The sequence below is a fragment of the Thalassophryne amazonica genome, chromosome 6 (genome assembly GCF_902500255.1).
Source record: "Thalassophryne amazonica chromosome 6, fThaAma1.1, whole genome shotgun sequence".
Lineage (NCBI taxonomy): Eukaryota > Metazoa > Chordata > Actinopteri > Batrachoidiformes > Batrachoididae > Thalassophryne > Thalassophryne amazonica.
The window spans coordinates 61,334,520-61,352,957 of record NC_047108.1 but is presented as its reverse complement, the minus strand read 5'-3'; the positions used below and the strand labels follow the sequence as shown (position 1 = coordinate 61,352,957).

At 40.6% G+C, this 18,438-nt stretch overlaps 1 protein-coding gene across 2 annotated transcripts in view; it reads left to right on the top strand.

Annotated features, from left to right (window-relative positions):
- Positions 1–18,438, top strand: part of slc16a4 (solute carrier family 16 member 4) — a 181,839-nt gene that overhangs the window by 131,895 nt on the left and 31,506 nt on the right. For both annotated transcript variants that reach the window (XM_034172273.1, XM_034172274.1), the window contains 2 exons: positions 498–709; positions 10,033–10,126. In XM_034172273.1, coding sequence (XP_034028164.1) covers positions 498–709; positions 10,033–10,126 — 306 coding nt within the window. The remainder of the gene's footprint in view (positions 1–497; positions 710–10,032; positions 10,127–18,438) is intronic.

Sequence of the window (18,438 nt, the reverse complement as noted above, 5' to 3'; positions counted from 1 at the left end):
ATATACAATGCAGGTAACATTTGATAACAAAGGTTTCCCAAACTTCAAAACTACTTCTCGGATTCTCACCAGTTTGCACCACGGATGCATATGAGGGCATGGAAGACTCCACTGAATTTTAGAGGTGATCGGGATCTGGATTGATGTACGTCTGAAATCTCTTATTGCTCTTGTTCTTTATCATAATATTTCTTTAATACAATATAGTATGGGGGGAATCTGATGAAAAACCCTGAGGTGTGTGCTTCCCCTGCCCCCAGATGTTAATTGTACTACAAGTAGATCAGGAATTGATGTGCTATTGGCGTTGATGTTTATGCTAAAGTGTGATGTTTCATCCTGTCCCTTACCACTGTCATCTTTTTTCTGTATATAATATAGACTTCACATGTTATTTTACATATTTTCCTTGTTGTTAAATTAATTTACCATGTCTCTTTATCCCAATTTGTCCTATATATCTGTTTTTCCACTTCATCTGTTTCCCTCTGTTTCAGGTATCACAGAGACTATTGCTCAGCTGGCTTCAGGCTGGGTAACAGACAGGAACCTTTTCCATAAGTATCACTACTACAAGGCCTACCTGATCCTATGTGGGCTGGTCAACCTGCTCTCCCCACTGGCCACCTCTTACATCTGTCTGATGGTTTATGCTGTCTTCTTTGCCATCTTCTGTGGAGGATACATGGCCTTGCTGCTGCCAGTCCTGGTAAGATTAAACCAAATCTCCGAGCATTACGTGTCTGTGCTTTCTTGAAGAGGTCACATTGCAGTGTGTGCAAGTTGCGAGTACAAGGACTGGAGTTTCCAGACTGTATTGGCCTGTTGTGAGCTGTCAGCGTTCCTGGCTGTGATAATACATCACATATTGTCTGTCCTGTCTATGACAGATGTAGAAATTTTGATTTATGCTTATATATCCTCCTGAATTTCAATTTCTGGATTACCACGCAAAAATGTGAGATGTTTGCAGATGTTCACAATACTGCTGCTAGAGTTTTGACTAAAACCAGGAGGTCACATCTGGTCAGGCTTCCTTTCACTGGCTCCAGGAACCAGCTTTCTCCATATCCCAGGGGTTAAGAAGAAGTCAGCAGGCTCCAGAGCCTTTGACTGTCGTGCCCCTACTTTGTGGAACAGCTTGCCTGTTGATATTAGAAAGTACATTTAAAACATATTTATTTTACTGCTGTCTTTAGTTTTATTGTTTGATCTGTTTAAATTTTACAGTATTTGATGGTCGTTAAGTCTTATATTGCATGTACTTGATATTTTACTTTTAGTTTATGAATATTGGATTTATTTTTATTTGATTTTTTTATTACATTGAATGTTTTATGTTTTTTCTATTTAAAGTATCGTTACAGATACTGTGTCTGTCCATCTGTTTGGAGCATAATGTAACTGGGGAGAACTGACTTTTGCCCTGTGTAGTGCAGCAGATTAGAGAATATTTACAGAGAAATCTTTCAAGTGGTGATACAAGCACCAAATTCAACACAAATACTCCTTAGACATTACTCTTTTGAAAAAGCAGACTATCCAATTGATTGTTCAATAGGCGGCCAAGTAGAGGTCAATGAAGAATTACACGGGGGCAAAATTAAAAGATGCTCCAATCATATTGAAACATATACCACATTGTTCGTCTGATCATAAATATTCCAAAAAGGTATAGTTTGGACTATCTTTGACTGAATGTTATGAAGTTATGGGGTAAAAACAGCAAAAACGGTTTTCCCCATAGCTTCATTTCATTCAATCAAGGATAGCTCAAACTATACCTTTTTGGAATCTTTATGATCAGACACATAATGTGGTATATGTTTCAATATGATTGGAGCATTTGTAAATTTTGACCCCTGTGTAATACTTCATTGACCCCTACTTGGCCGCCTATTGAACAATCAGTTGGATAGTCTGCTTTTTCAAAAGAGTAATGTTTATTTGTGGCAAAGTTGGTGCTTGTAACACCATTTCAAATATTGCTTCAGTTATCTGCTGTGCTATTGGCAGGCCTATGTATCTCAGTCTAAAAACAAACCTTATGAAAACAGCCCTCATCAGAGTGCTTCCACATGTCTGTACACCTCTCCATTACCTCAAAAAGTTCGTGGAGTGTGTTGCCCCTCTCTTTGATATGATGATGGAACTTATGTGTTCCTAGTTTGGCAGAAAGGTGTTAGCGCCTAATTTAATGGCATTTGTTGTTGAGGTCCTCAGACCAGAACTTGCTGGTTGTACCAAGGTCCAGGCTGAAGACCAAAGGAGACTGCGCATTTGAGGTTGTGGCATTCAAACTGTGGAATGCACTGCCACTACACCTATGTTCTGTGGACTCTGTTGGAACTTTTAAGGAGAAGCTCAACACCTATTTGTAGAGACTTGCTTTTAACTAGTTTTATGTTATTGCTGTTTTTAGTTTCTATATTTTTATTTATGTGTTCTTAAATTCTTGTACAGCACTTTGTGATTTTATCTTGAAAGGTACTATACAAATAAACTTTACTTACTTACTTACACCCAATTATAGAAGGAGTCTTTTAGAGGATCTTGTAAACAGTGTGTTTTCATAGGAAGTGTGTGCTAATTATATGAATGAGGCATGTTAGTGTACATGTAGCACACATCTCGAGTTGTCTGCCAGAACTAGCTCACAGATTCACTTCATTATTTACAATTACAGGGAAGACGAATATATAAATACTTTGAACCCCAAGCTGTGGGGAGGTCCAAGTCTTAATTAGAGGGGTCAGACCCCCGCCCCAACATTAACCCCCAAGTGCACCTGTAATTTGAACCATATAGTAGGGTGACCAAATGTCCTGTTTTCTCTGAGAAGCCTATCTGAATCTGTGTATTTGGCAGTGGTGGGCACAGCTAACCATAAAGTTAGCTTTGATAACCACTAATCCGCTCACTGAAAAGTTAACTTTTATAGCGCTAAACCGATAAACCCTTAAAAAATCATAACTGATAAACCAGTTCCGACTTTTAAGGTGCATTTACACATAGGCAAGGTGCATTACGAATGTCATATTTGCATCATTCTTGGCACATTCCTGACATTCTTAATGTGACTTAATGCATCTGAATAGGTTTCTTAATACCACGTGTTGGTGTATGATATTCTTGATTTTTGTGGAGCATGTTTTTGGCTGTCAAAAAATCTTCCATGAATGTCCCGCACCACCCTCATTTCACCTCATGTCGTGGAGGTCGCAACTGAGCGTGTTGATCCATCTTGATTAGTGATCATCCTTAATAGAGCATGACAGTGTTCGTCTCTGACGTGCGCACAATTAAACCCTGCTGTACCGCATTCAGTTTCATTGCTGCAGTATGGTGAAGAAGGACAGTGACACCAAGTCAGCTAAAAGTCTTATTCCAATGCTCTTCAGTGCACTCCAGCAGGTGTTCCACCTGCTGCATGTGTCTGATGTTTGGGAAAACAAGCGAGACGAGAGCCGCGAGACGAGAGCCGCGAGACGAGAGCCGCGAGACGAGAGCCGCGAGACGAGAGCCGCGTGATGCCGTGCAACACCGTGGAACATTATTCTTGACCGTGCATAATGGTTCCTGATAATTCTCCAGCAACACATGCCATTAATCGTAATGCGTGGTAACAGGTTGCAGCAGTTCCTGAGGACAAAGTGGAAATATTGCACTTTTAAAGTAATGCGCTTATTCTGAAGGTTTGAGTGTTAAACCGACACAGGCGGCAAAAAGGCATTATGGGAAAATCAGTCTTGTCTCATCACCCCCCCACCATCACCACCACCAGCAAAATTAATAGAACACTGCCATCTACTGGATGAGAGTGTGAAAAGCGGACAACATGCTGAGTCACACTTCACAAACAGAATTTCAGTTTTGCAAATGCCTTTTTTTACAAATGAAAAAAATGACGTATTTACAAATAGACATCCATTTGTAAAAATTTGTAAAAATTTGGGATAACCTCTCACTGCTATGCTGATGATACTCACTTATACATGCCGATAGCTGGTAATCTCGTTCACATAAAATCCTTAGAAGATTGCCTTGTATCAGTGAGATGTTGGATATCTAGAAACTTCCTGCTTTTAAACTCTGATAAGACTGAAATGATGGTTCTTGGTCCAGTGAGATATCGGCATCAATTTGACCAGTTAACACTTAGCCTAGGCTCGTGTGTAAGACATCACACTGACAAAATGAGGAACCTCGGGGTAATTTTTGATCCTACATTGTCCTTTGACCTACACATTAGAAATATTATGAGGACTGCTTTTTTCCACCTGCGAAATATAGTGACGATTCATCCCATCCTGTCTATGGCTGATGCTGAGACCCTGATCCATGCGTTTATCTCTTCTAGATTGGACAACTGCAGTGTTCTATTTTCTGGTTTACCGCAGTCCAGCATTAGGGCTCTCCAATTGGTTCAAAATGCTGCAGCCAGACTTTTGACATGAAGCAAAAAGTTCGACCACATTACACCCATTTTGGCATCCCTTCACTGGCTTCCTGTCCCAGTGAGATCAGATTTTAAGGTTCTGCGACTAGTCTATAAAATTGTTCACGGATTGGCGCCCCCCGACCTAGCTGACCTACCTAAACCTTACATACCAGCCCGGGCTTTGCATTCTCAGGGTGCAGGACTACTTTGTGTCCCTAGGGTGAATAAGAAGTCTGCAGGTCACAGAGCTTTCTCTTATCGTGCCCCTGTTCTGTGGAATGATCTCCCTGCGTCAATAAAACAGTCAGATTTTGTGGAGACTTTCAAGTCCAGACTTAAGACACACTTATTTTCCCTTTCGCATGATTGGCATACTGGTATAGTTTTGTTTTGCGCTTTTTACTCTTTTAATTCAGTTTATTAGGAAACAGAGCATGCTGCAGCCTCAACTTTATCTAAATTCTGGGTCTTTTAGTGAAGCTTAGTGCTAGTGGCTGGTGATCACCTTAGTATTTCTTGTTTTTCTTGTTGTTTAATGTTGGCAAATTATACTGTATTTCTTGTCTTTCTGATGCCTGATTCTGTTTTTTCTCTTTGTTTAAGGTGCAGCTCCATCCAGAGATTGGAGTTGTATTTGTGCTGGAGACATTGCTGTCCTGTGCACCAACAGCATTTCCTGTATATTCATTTTGTGAATTGTTTCTGTAATTTAAGTCTGTAGCATGGCACAAGCAGAGGGTCACCCCTTTGAGTCTGGTCTGCTTGAGACTTCTTCCTCAGAGGGAGTTTTTCCTTACCACCTTTGCTCTGGGGGTTGGTAAGGTTAGACCTTACTTGTGTGAAGCGCCTTGAGGCAACTCTGTTGTGATTTGGCGCTGTATAAATGAAAATAAATTGAAATTGAAAATTAAAACCAATACATGTTACAAATGTTACATGTGTTCTGTGGATCACAGAACACATGTGCAAATCAAGGACTATTTGTAGATCACCCTCTGTGCATTTTCAGGTATCAATGAGACAAGTTTAACTCCATAAATAAGTGTCATTTCACTTAAAAAAGTAAAGGTTTGCATGTACATGCTGTCTTTTAAAGCAGACACACTGTCTATCATAATGCATTGCAGTAATGCATTATGGGAGTTTGGGTTTTGTTTGTTTTTCATTATTAATTTTGTAGCACATGTTAGTTTAGGAGTGTTGTTAGTGTTACAGATTTGTTCTGTTTTATAGTTCAAGGAATGTAATTAGTTTGGTGAAGAGTTACGTTGTGACCATAAGTGAAAACAACGTTGCAATTTATCTCTTCTGCCACTGTCTGAGCTGCTGTATGTTGAAAGTAAATTACATTTTTTTCTTTTTCCCAGCAACAGCTGCAGCCGGCAGCTGACCTGCCCCCTTCTGCTGTGGGAGGGCTGAGTTCCTTACAGCTGCTGGGCTGCAACAGACAGGAATTAATGTTTCATTTTAGGCTTTAGAAATGTTTTTGACCATTTGGTCTTACTCACTATGCCAGCGAAGAAATGTTAGTGGACTGAAAGTTAGCGGAACTGAATTTAGCAGAAGCTAATTAATCCACTGATGGTTTTCAAAGTTATCTGAAAGTTACTTTTGCTAATTAGCGGATTAGCGGAACTGTGCCCACCACTGGTCTTTGGTTATAGATAGTGTTTTGTGATATAACAGTTTTCTGTCCATACAGAGGAAGCATACTTTAAATGTATCAAAATTATAAGGCATCTTTGAGTATCTCTTTGTCGGGCCGAGTGTCCTGGCTTTTCAGTAGTCAGAATATGGTCACCCTACCATACAGTGCACACAAAATCAATAGAACTCATGCTTATTGCAATAGATTAATTACCACACAACAGTGATGAATCTCTGAAGACCGTTGACATTGAAAAACGGTGACTATACAGTAATTATTGCAGTAATAAGACGTTCAAAATGTTTCTATGAAGGCTGCAATTGTCAACGGTTTATGTCACAAGTGGCACGACTAGGCTGTCCCATTTCAAAGGAGCTTGTGAAGCAGCCAACTTTTGCAGCCTTCTTTCCCCCACAAACAAAGGGTACAGGTGAATCCTTCACAGCCCACACAATCCCATGTCGTTGCGCAAATTTTTTGTTTTAACACAAAACAGTTGGTAGGACACTTTGAGGCGCTGCATGTACTGTACACACAACACACCATAATGACAAAATGGAAAGGTTTTTCTGAAATGTATGCAAATTTATTAAAAATAAAAAACTAAGAAATAACATGTACATAAGTATTCACACGATTTGCTCAATGCTTTGTTGATGCACCTTTGATAGCAATTACAGCCTTAAGTCTGCTTGAAGATGGTGCCATAAGCTTGGTGCACCTATCTTTGGGAAGTTTTGTCCATTCTTCTTTGCAGCACCTCTCCAGCTCCATCAGGTTGGATATGGAGTGTTGGTGCACAGCCATTTTCAGATCTCTCCAGAGATGTTCAATTGGATTCAGGTCTGGGCTCTGGCTGGACCACTCAAGGACATTCACAGAGTTGTCCTGAAGCCGCTCCTTTGATATCTTGGCTCAGTGCTTGGGGTCATTATCCTGCTGAAAGATGAACCATTACCTCAATGGCAAGTGCAGACCTGGCAATCCCATTCCAATTGCCTTTCCCTCAAACCTGACTAGTCTCCCAGTTCCTGCCGCTGAAAAACATTCCCACAGCATGATGCTGCCACCACCATGCTTCACTGTAGGGATGGTGCCTGGTTTCCTCCAAATATGATGCCTGGCATTTACACCAAAGAGTTCAGTCTTTGTCTCATCAGACCAGAGAATTTTTCTCATGGTCTGAGAGTCCTTCAGGTGCCTTTTGGCAAACTCCAGGTGGGCTGCCATGTGCCTTTTACTAAGGAGTGGCTTCTGTCTGCCCACTCTACCACACAGGTCTGATTGGTGGATTGGTGCAGAGATGGTTGGCCTTCTGACTAAGGTCCTTCTCCCCCAATCACTCAAATTAGACAGACAGCCAACTGTAGGGAGAGTTCTGCTGGATCTGAACTTCTTCCATTTACAGATAATGGAGGCCACTGTGCTCATTGGGACCTTCAAAGCAGCAAAAATGTTTCTGTACCCTTCCCCAGATTTGTGCCTTGAGACAATCCTGTTTGATTTGTGTGATTTGTGCTCTGACTTGCACTGTCAAGTGTGGGACCTTATATGTAGACAGGTGTGTGTCTTTCCAAATCATGTCTAATCAACTGAATTTACTCCAGGTGGACTCCAATTAAGCTGTAGAAACATCCCAAGGATGATCAGTGGAAACAGGACGCACCTGAGCTTAATTTTGAGCTTCATGGCAAAGGCTGTGAATACTTTTATATTATTAATAAATTCGCAAAAATCTCAAAAAAACAACAAAAAAGTTTTTCACATTGTCATTATGGGGTATTGTGTATAGAATTTTGAGGAAAAAAATATTTCATTTGTTTTGGAATAAGGCTGTAACATAAAATATGGAAAAAGTGTAGTTCTGTAAACTGCATTTAGTGCAGAATCTCACTACTTATCTTTATACATGCATGCACACATCTTTATTTCTGACGGTTGTTAAAGCAAGCCACTGCAAAAAAGTAATTATCAAGCCTTTTAATCCACACATTTTGCATCGAACTTCATATGACTTTTATTTCACAGATGTATAGCATACACCAAAAAAATATGCAAAGTCGTTGCCTTAAAAAAGTAATTTATGTTAACTTAGATACATTAGATTTGATTAACTAATTTTTTGTTAGTTCTCTGTACTCAAATTAACTTAAATAAATTATATTATAGTAACTTATTCATTTTGAGTTTGCAGTACTCAAATAAACGTAGAAACCTAGATTATAGTAACTTGTTTATTTTGAGTTTACAGTAGTCAAATAAATTAGATTACAGTAACTTATTTTCTGTGAGCATCCAGTACACAAATGACAGCGTAATTCTCTTTAGTTTTGTTCATCCTTCATATTCAGGTCAATTTAATTTTCTTGAAGCTACAGCTAACTGCTAACTTTTAGTATTGACTCCGGTACACTGTCAGCTACACAAGCCATTTTTTGCATTTAAGCAACACTGACACTTATGAGGAAAAACAAAGGCGATCACAAATCCAACACAAACAACGAGTCAGAGCTTCTGTGTTTGAGTGCTCTGCCCAATGCTGTAAGGACAAGTCCTTTACTTTCAACATGAAACAGTACTGGCGTGTCACATAGGACATTAAAAGCTTGGCTGATGCAATCACACGTGATTCAAATCCATATGGTTTTTGAAAAAAATAAAAAGGTCGGATACTTTTCTAACAGACCTCGTATTATGGACAAATCCTCCATAGGTTTTCTGAAGAGCTGGTTTGAAGCTTAAATGGGGCGATTTTAAATTTTGTCATCTTGGCAGTGCTGAAGTCCACTAACTTTCAGCCAACCAACAAATGACTAAAGAGGTTTAACGTGTGCAAGACTGGCTTGACCTGTTCAATATGAATGAAGCCCAAACACATCCCCACCTCAGCGTTACCAAGGAAACTAAAGCTAATAAGCTGACATTGGTTAGGGTGTTTCAGTAACATATTTTTGTGGACTGGATGGTAGTTTTCATAACTGGTGGCTTAGGTACAGGCATAAAACCTATGACTGGCATATTACCTAAGTAATCACAGAGTACAATGGAGATAACCTCACCACACTCTCCATACCTGCTGATTAGTGGTAATGGTGACAATATACAAATTTAATAATACTACAGTGAAAATACTGAACAGAAATACTGCAGCACTGACTTCTTACCTAGACGATTCGCACAGTTTATCGCACAACATTATCTCAGATATTTGTAATAGCAAGTCCTTTGGGCTCCCCCCTTGTTTTTCACGGGGTCACCACACCAAACCTAAATTGGATCTGCATGTTGATTTGGCACAAGTTTTATGTCGGATCCCCTTCCTGATGCAGCGCCACTTTTTACACAGAGAATGGGCAGGGGTGGTTTTGAACCGACAACCTTCTACACAGGAAACTGTGTTTAATGTTTAACCACCATCCCTATCTTAGATATTTGTAATAAAACGCTTGGGTTGCAATGGAAATGACTCAATTTTGGAGCCAGCCTCAAGCAACAGTTAAAGGAACTGCAAGATTTGGCATTTCCATATTTGTCTTATTTTGCAGCACCCAAGGTTGTGACTTAAATCCAATGAACAAAGTAACTGGTTTCATTGTTTAAAAGTTTTTCAAGTTTTTGAACATTAAAGTTCTTCAAACCACAGCCATTAATTCCACAGCACAGGTTGTGTTTCTGATATTTATTTTGCCACTTACAGGTTTCCCCAAAAGCTCAATCTGCACATAAAAAAAAACACTGTTAACTGGATGTCACTCTGACCTGACCTCTGCAATGTGAGTGAGCAATGCAGCGCGATGGACTTTTGTGACAGTAGATCGAGCAAAAAGAAAAAAACAAGTTGAAGCTGAAATAGGGTCTTATAAACATAAGCAATAGGATTTGGGTTGAGTTGTAGTGACGTTGTGTTGTGGCTCCACGCTGAAGGTGTGGTTCTGCTCTGCAGGTGGATCTGGTGGGCTCAGAGAAAGTCAACAACTCTATGGGCTTCTCCATGTTCTTTGTTGGTCTGGGCTGCCTCACGGGGCCTCCTTTAGCAGGTGAGCTACAATGTGTAATGGAAAGAATTTTGTATATGCTTATCTACTTTTAAACATGCACGCACTGTATACATACACTAAAGGTACGCTGACACTTGCACGACTTTGATGCACGCACTTGCATGACCTGTGTCGTGCTTAGGGTCGGGTATGGAGAACCGGTTCTTTTCAGGTATCGTTAAGAAATGATTTGATCCACCAATATCAATGGTCTTTTTGCTTAGCAATTCCCTTATCGGTCCTTCAGAGCAGCCGTTGTTTTTGAGCGTGTTTTCCGGGAAAATGATCATTCCTCTATGTTGATTACAGACCCTGCAGCGTGTCTGTAATCAACTGAATCAACTCCAGTTTGAAGCATGAAACAATGAAGCAATGCTTCGATCCGCTGGCTCATTGCTTCTTTGATTCGTTGCTCTTCAGAAGTGGAAAGTCCGCTTCTTAACCCCTCTCAAAGCCATTAAAAAATGTTAATCGTGAATCACTTTTGTGTGGATTAAAGTCACTAACTGGGACTCTTGTCTTGTTGCAGTGAAGAAACGAGAATCATCTTCCGTTCCGTTGGCACAGCTCCAAACACTGCGCCACTCTCTGCCGATACAGAGTCCGGTCGGAATTAATAACTTCAAAATGAATCACCGGTTTAAATAAAATGACACCTTTCCAAATGCTGTAATACAAACAATAAACTACAATCAACTAAAATGTTTTTTCCTCCCAAATGAGACGTCCTACATTCTTTATGAATTACATCCTGACGTGCAGTGCGGCCGGCTGCAAGAGCTCAGCTCAGAGGTATGGAAAGACATTCATGCCAATAATGTCTGAAAGGAAATGCTTTTGACAAAAACTACAGATTTTGTTTATTTCTATTTATGTCCAGAGATCAAGGATCCACCATGCAGAGTTTATTATGTCCAGAGTTTAAGGATCCAGTGACCGATTTCACATTTATTTACTTTAAGACTCAATAAAATGTTGTTGACATAGAAAACCTGTAAACCCTACTTTTAGTACACAGAAAATTCACAAGAGGTATCGATAAGGGAATCGATAAGGAATCAGATTGATAAGCGGAATTGATATTGGTATCAGTATCGATAAAATCTTATCAATACCCTTCCCTAGTCATGCTGGAGAGTAAACTCATCTTTAACAGGTGTAGACTGAACGTGAGAGGTGCGCCTGCCCAAAGAGAATTTTGAAATGTTAAAAAAAAATCTTTCGCACATAAATGGTATGCAACGTGGTGTGATCTGCTCACCAACACTACGTGCAGCTCGTTAACTGCAGTAAAGAAGAAGTGAACAGCGCACCACATCAGAGTGCAGCTCGCCTGAAGGATTATCACGAGATGTCAAATCTGTGATAAACATACTTTTACAGCTGCACACAAGAAGGAAAAAACATGCAACTGTTTTACCAAGCCATGGCAATGTAAACATGACAAATAATTACCTTTTTAGACAGCTCCAAATGCTTTCTCCAGCTCATTCAGCTGCTGCTGGAGCACTCCTCTGTGATTCAGGAAGCAATTAGAGCCGTTTTCAGCAGCCACCTTGCAGAGAAAATCCGCTACAAAATAATTATTTTATATACGCAGTGTCCAGCACAGAGCGCGTGGCTGCCGGTGGAACAAAGCACGGCATCCAGCTGGGAACACAGCGGGTGGGATCATCATGACTATGTGCATGCAAGTGCGTGCCTCAAAGTCGTGCAAGTGTCAGAGCACCTTAAGTTGAGACATGCACAACCCATGATGACATCGTCGAACTATTCTTTAAGAGATGTGTGATATAAAGGGGAGAGTGAAATCTCAAGATGATTCCCAAACATGGTGTAAGCAAGTGTGAGCTCTGTCAGGGGCCTACTAATGTTTTGTTTTGAACATATGTATGGTGGGATTTTGCAGCACATATTTTCACTGAGCTTTGGATTCGTGACAGTGCCTTGAAGTATGTGAATCTCTGTGTGTGCCTTCTGCCAGGCTACAGCGTGCAGAAGGGAGAATCCAAAGAGAAAAACATATTTTTGTCATGTTGCTCTTCAAGTACCACAGGATTGTGAAATTGCATGCCATAAGTACTGGATACGATTTATCAGATGTATACGCCAAGACTTTAGGATAACAAGTGTGTGTTCAAGGCTTTTCTTGATGACAGATTGTATTTGTTAGCAGAGAACTGTTTTTAATCTTTGAACAGTCAATATGAAACTCCCATGATGCGGGCGCCTCTCAGCCTAGAAACAAGGCCAACATGTCTTACATAAGAATAGAGTAAGTCCACTTAGTATGAGTGTGAGAGTGCAGTGAGTGCCACCTATTTAATTTTCTGGTTTTATTGTGTAATCCACAAGGCCAAAGTATGCATTACAACCAAAGTAAGTTTGATATACAGTTTTTCAGTAACACACCATGTTTTTAACACGAGCAATCAGAAATTTCTGATGTCCGCCAAGGTTAGACAAGGACTCAGAATAAAAGATATGTGGTTCACATAGTGACCCGGGGCCTCATGTACAAAGACTAACGTGGACTTTCTACTAAATCATGGTGTACCCCAAAACCCTGAATCTGGCCTAAGCACCAATATATTCAGATGTATGAAAGTGTGCGCAGGCATGAATTCACACAAATTCCATTTATACATTGAGCGTGGAACCAAGCTCCTCCCTGGCCACGCCCTATTTAAATAAGCAATTTCATGTAAATAGGCCCTTGGAGCAGGGATTCCCCACGACGTCACATCAGACAACATCAACACAGAAAAGAAATTATACTATTGACAAATGGAAGTTACGTGGAGAAACACAGGGACAGTTTATTCAGTTCGCTGTTAAACAGATTAATCAATTAATCTGCTACAAAGCAGACCAGCGCACACACACACTGACTTTACGAGGCACGCCTCCGCTGGCCATTCATAATTTACACACGTGTTTATTGACAAATACGGAGCACAGGAAGCCTGTTAAGAAGCTCTGCAGCTATCCCCAAATGTGCCCGCTCTGGTTTTCTTTTAGAACAATTACACAAATAAACTACTTAAACACAAGGACCCCCCCCCCCCAATCACACACCGTGCAACCTCCAGGCTTTGTTGTGCACCACATATGATTTGAACATTAATGGAATGAAAATGTTTCCTATTAACAGAAACAAATTCATCATGTGATGGCGCCTTTATAGCAAAATGTGTGCAGTTAATAGCTCTGATTACATTCGGGAAACCGGCTCTCGCTACAAAATGCGCTATAATGTTGGAATGTACCTGATGACATTTGGATGATTGCGGCTTGACGCAAAGTTGACTGGCACATGTCTGACCGATCAGCCAACTCACGCTGGAATGCCCCTGACGCCAGGACGCCCAGTGTAGTCAGCACCTGTGTGGGCATAGACAACCCCTAGGTCCTCACCGTGTTGCACTCTGGGCCGGCCGCAGTTCTGTGTGCACCTCCAGTAACAGTGGCCTTGGTAATCGAAATCAGTGAAATCCTGATCCAGAATCTGGATCAGATCACCTGCAAAACTGACACCAGGCCTAACACCAATGTGTGGTGAAAATATGTTAAGTAGTTTTGATGGATTCCTCAAAATCCAACAAAGTGAAGCGTACAAATTGAAATCCTGATCCAGAATCCGGATTTGGATCACCTCCAAAATTGAATGGAATCTTCCATGCCCTAATATCTATCTGTGGTGCAAATTTGGGGAGAATCTGTGAAGTAGTTTTTTTGTTTTCTTTTTTGTTGTTGTTTTAAAGCCTATATAAAGTAAAATCTCTACCTAGAATGCAGATTCAGATCACCTCCAAACTTTAATGGAGTCTTCCATGACCTAATATCTATCTGTGGTGAAAATTTTGTCAAAATCTGTGCGGTAGTTTTGACGTAATCCTGCTAAAAGACAGACAGACAAATAAATAAATGGTGATGATTTTATAACATCCTTGGTGGATGTAATAAATGTTTTGTTGCCCGCAACTATTTTCCAAAGCATATAATTGGAACATACAATCATATAATATCAATAACAAAAAACAATAGCAGTACCCTAATAATATGTACATGTTGCAGACATGAACGAGTGAAGCTCTTCAGCATCTTACCATGTCATTTAGGTCCTTCAGACTTTTTTTTTTTATTTTATTTTTTTAGTAAATGGTTCAGGGGAGTATTAGCATGGCTAAAACCTTTCAGCTTCCAGACACTGCACCGTTTTAAGCTTCTTCTTTTTTTTTTTTTGCCTTTCAGCTTCTGTGGGGGCTCCATCCCACAGACCCCCCTAATATACAATACTAATACAGCCTTCTTAACCCCCTGCCATTTTAAGCATTTTTTAAAATGTAGATTTAAAATAATATTCAAACTTTTCAGCTAGTTGACAGTAGGGCTGTACAATATGGCCAAATTATCATATCTCAATATTGTCATATCAATATGATATACGATTGTTATGTGTCGGACGCGGTCGGAGCACCGAACCAGCGTTTGAAAGGACCCAGCATAAAATAAGCAGAGCATGGTTCAAAGGATAACAGAATTTAATAAACATAACAGTGGGGTGATAAACAACCAAAAATGTCCGCGGTCTGGTGAGGTGAAAACACGGCGCGCTCTCAACAGCGCAAACGGTCCGGAGCCACAGCAGTTCGGACCCAGGGACCCCGCCGACACCCCCCAGGTGGCCGCGACAAACTGAGTCTGTGAAGAAAGAAAACATGAGGTGAGTCCAACTCCACACAGAGAGACACAACTCAAAGGTGCACGCAATCAGCAAACACTTCCTGGCTTAAATCTATACATCAGCTTCTTACCCTGCAGGCACGGAACAACTCAGTTCAAATCTCCACTGCAGCAGAAACTGATTAGACAATTAGCATAACGTGACAGCTCACTAACACAAGGTGTGAGGGACACCAAATCCACTGTCATTACTTCATAAAAGTCACCAAAAACCGAATTACCTCAGGAAGTGTGCTGAAGAGCGTGAGACCTCACCCAATCCTCCTTCACAGACTGTGGTGTCAAACCTGGAGCGGTCTCTGCGTCCGTGATGGTGAGATTGTTCTCCTGACGTCGATCTCACACGTCTGCTCACAAGGTCGAGTCTCTGGCAATCACACACTGTGCATTCAAGGTTTAAATGCAGCAATCTCTGATCAAGACAAAATACACCACAGCTGTGAGTCCTGATGACCTGCATGTGAAAACATGCATGCATGTGACCTGCTCAGCCACTCAGTCCTGAATGCATACCACCTGGTGGGAGAAACAGAAAACAAAAACCAAGTCAGCCAAACACCCCAGCCCACAACATATGATATGACTATGATTTCACAGAAAGTGCAGCAACAGTGAAAATTAAACATTCTTAAACAAAACAGTGATAATACCACCCTCACTTTGCACTCATCATAAGGTTTTCCTCCGCACGTCTGTCTCAATGTGCCGATAAAGTGCAGATGTCCACGTCTTCCGCAATTCCTGTGGAAGTCAGACGACGTCCCGGATCAGCACAGCATCCAGTTTAGAAATGAACGGCACATTTCACTGTTACAGGAGTTTTTGTCATGGAAACAGGAGCGGAGGAATTCCGCGCGTCGCGGTGGAGCCGCATGGCGCAAAGCAACGCCGTGATGAAGCCTCACAGGACATGTTCTGGCATGTCCAGGCTCATGCACAATTTCTCGGATAGTCACATGACTGAAAAGCCACCGAAAGCCGTCTGAAAGCCGTCCTGTGAGACCAACACGGAGGTGCTTTTGTCCGCGTCATTTGCGGCTTCGTGGCGCATCCCTCCCATCCCTCCTTCTCTTTCCATGAAAAAAACTCCTGTAACAGTGGAATGTGCCGAAAAAGTCTTGATGTCCACGTCTTCTGCCATTTCTGTGGAAGTCAGATGACGTCCCGGATCAACAAAGCCTTCGCGATGGAAATGATCTGGTTGTTTCAGCCGAGTGTCAGCCTGTCGATCGGCGCTCGGAGTGCGCCGCACTCTCAGCAGCTGTGGGCGGTCTTTAAACCGGCTGGAACACTCCTTAATCTGTGTAATCCCCATAAAATCATCCCTGAAAGCCATCTGAATTTTCCGAATGGTGTCCACCTGGAGGTCTCTCACAGTTTCTGGAAAAATTTGATGCAGCAAAGTTCCAAATCGTTCAGACATTTATTCGCAATAAAAATCTGACGAGAGGGGTGGACCACTGCTCACACAAAGCCTGCTCACAGGCGAATGACGCAACTGACAGGCGTGAAAAAACTCATGCATGTGCACAAAGGTTCAAGCTTGGCTGATGCAATCACACATGATTCAAATCCATATGGTTTTTGAAAAAATAAAAAGGTTGGCTACTTTTCTAACAGACCTCATATATGAATTTTTTAACATTTATGAAACACTTCTCTAAACAAGGCCATAGGGTCACTGACCCTAAAGAGATTCCCTCCTTGGCACAGTGATCTATTTCTTTTTGTCTCTTTCTCTAAAATTGTATATAATAATCATTAGATTATTAATATAAAAACAAAAATAAATTTAAGAAATATTACAATTTGAAAACAAATGCACCCAAATGTGATGACAGCTGCAACTGCTTAATGCTAACTTTTAACATTGGAAATGCCATAGACATGCTAACGCATTAGCATCGGGATCCGGATCGTGATCCGGATCACCACTAAAATTTAATCACTTGTTCCTCTTGTCATTTCCAGCCACTCCACAAAATTTCATCAGAATCCGTTCAAAACGTTTTGAGTTATCCTGCTGACAGACAGACAAACAAACAAACACGACCGAAAACATAACCTCCTTGGCGGAGGTAATAAAAAAATAAAAATAAATTATCTTCCTCGAACTCAAACTGAAAGTAAAACTCTAAAACTTGATAAAACCTGTAAATAATAATCAGTTATTATTGCCAGGTTTTTTGTTGTTTTTTTTCAGACAAGTGAGGGGATGGAAACGTGAACATTTCCAAGTCACTGAATATGTCTTGGACTTTATTTAGTTATGAAGAAATACAAAAGTTTCTTTCACCAAAACATCAAATCTAGGCTTGCATCTCAAATGTACTTTGTGGAAAATTGTAGCTGAACTATCAGGTCTTTTCTTTAGGAAAATCCTCCTCTACATCACTTCATCAGGAAGCTGTATTGTATATTTTTAATTCATTTATATCAAGTTGTAGAGATTTATTTTCAGTTTGAGTTTAAGGAAAATAATTTTAGATTTATTTATCTAAAGTTGTGTCACTGGTGTGTGACTCAGACAGCAAAATTAAGTTATTTAAAAAATAAGTCCTTCAGAGAGCAAAATTAAGAGGTTATACAGGTTTTATACAGAACAGTAGCGGAGTAAATTACCTGTATTTCTTTCAGCCTGAGCGTTTTCACATTATATCTCATGAATCAGCAGCTCCCTGCTCATTTAAAATCACTGGAGAAACACGTATATATAAGGCAACCCGAATTAAAGAAGAAATGCTGTTTTGAACAACCTGGACCTCATTTCTGGCATAAAATACGGTCATTTACTCACCAACATAACTTTGGTGTTGTTAGGAGTCCACAGTTCAAACGTGTTCAGTTCAAATCTGAGTCAAACATTTTTCTTCTTCTACTAAAGTGGATTAGAACTTCTTGTTTTACACAATGCCAACTACTGGACAGGAGGGACCTAGCAGTCAATATCTGTCACTGATTTCAAAATGCAGCCATGATATGTCTATCATCTGTGTACAGTCAGATTTCAGGGGAGTACAGCGCCACCCTGGCCTCTGCTCTAGCTCCACCCATGCCAGGAAGTGTTCAACAGTTGACATTTCCTGTTTCATTGTAGATTCAAAATTTGGCACCTAGTGTTTGGGACACAGTGTACCATGAGTGAGCTTTACGCCTCAAATTTTGGCACTTCCTGTTTTAGTGTGAACTTGCCACTGAGTTCCCGTGAGATTCCACGAGATCTCATCTGTCAAGTTCAAGTTCAAGTTTACTCGGTTCAAGGAAAGAACTTTGCAACAAAATAAAACAAAACTGATTTCTCAGCCAGTCAACCCATGCAACCGAAAGGGTGTAGGTAGAAGCAAAGCTTATATACACTTACCCCTTTTACCTCAACAACTTTTACTTATGAATTTGAATTTATTTGGCACACAAACTCAACAGTAACAAAAAACTGATACACAAGACAATTCCACAGTGACATGTGTGACCAAAAGTGGGTGAGCAGAAGCAAAGCTTATAAACACCCACCACTTGTATACATACAAACATACATATATACTCATTACCAACCCCCAGAGCAAGCA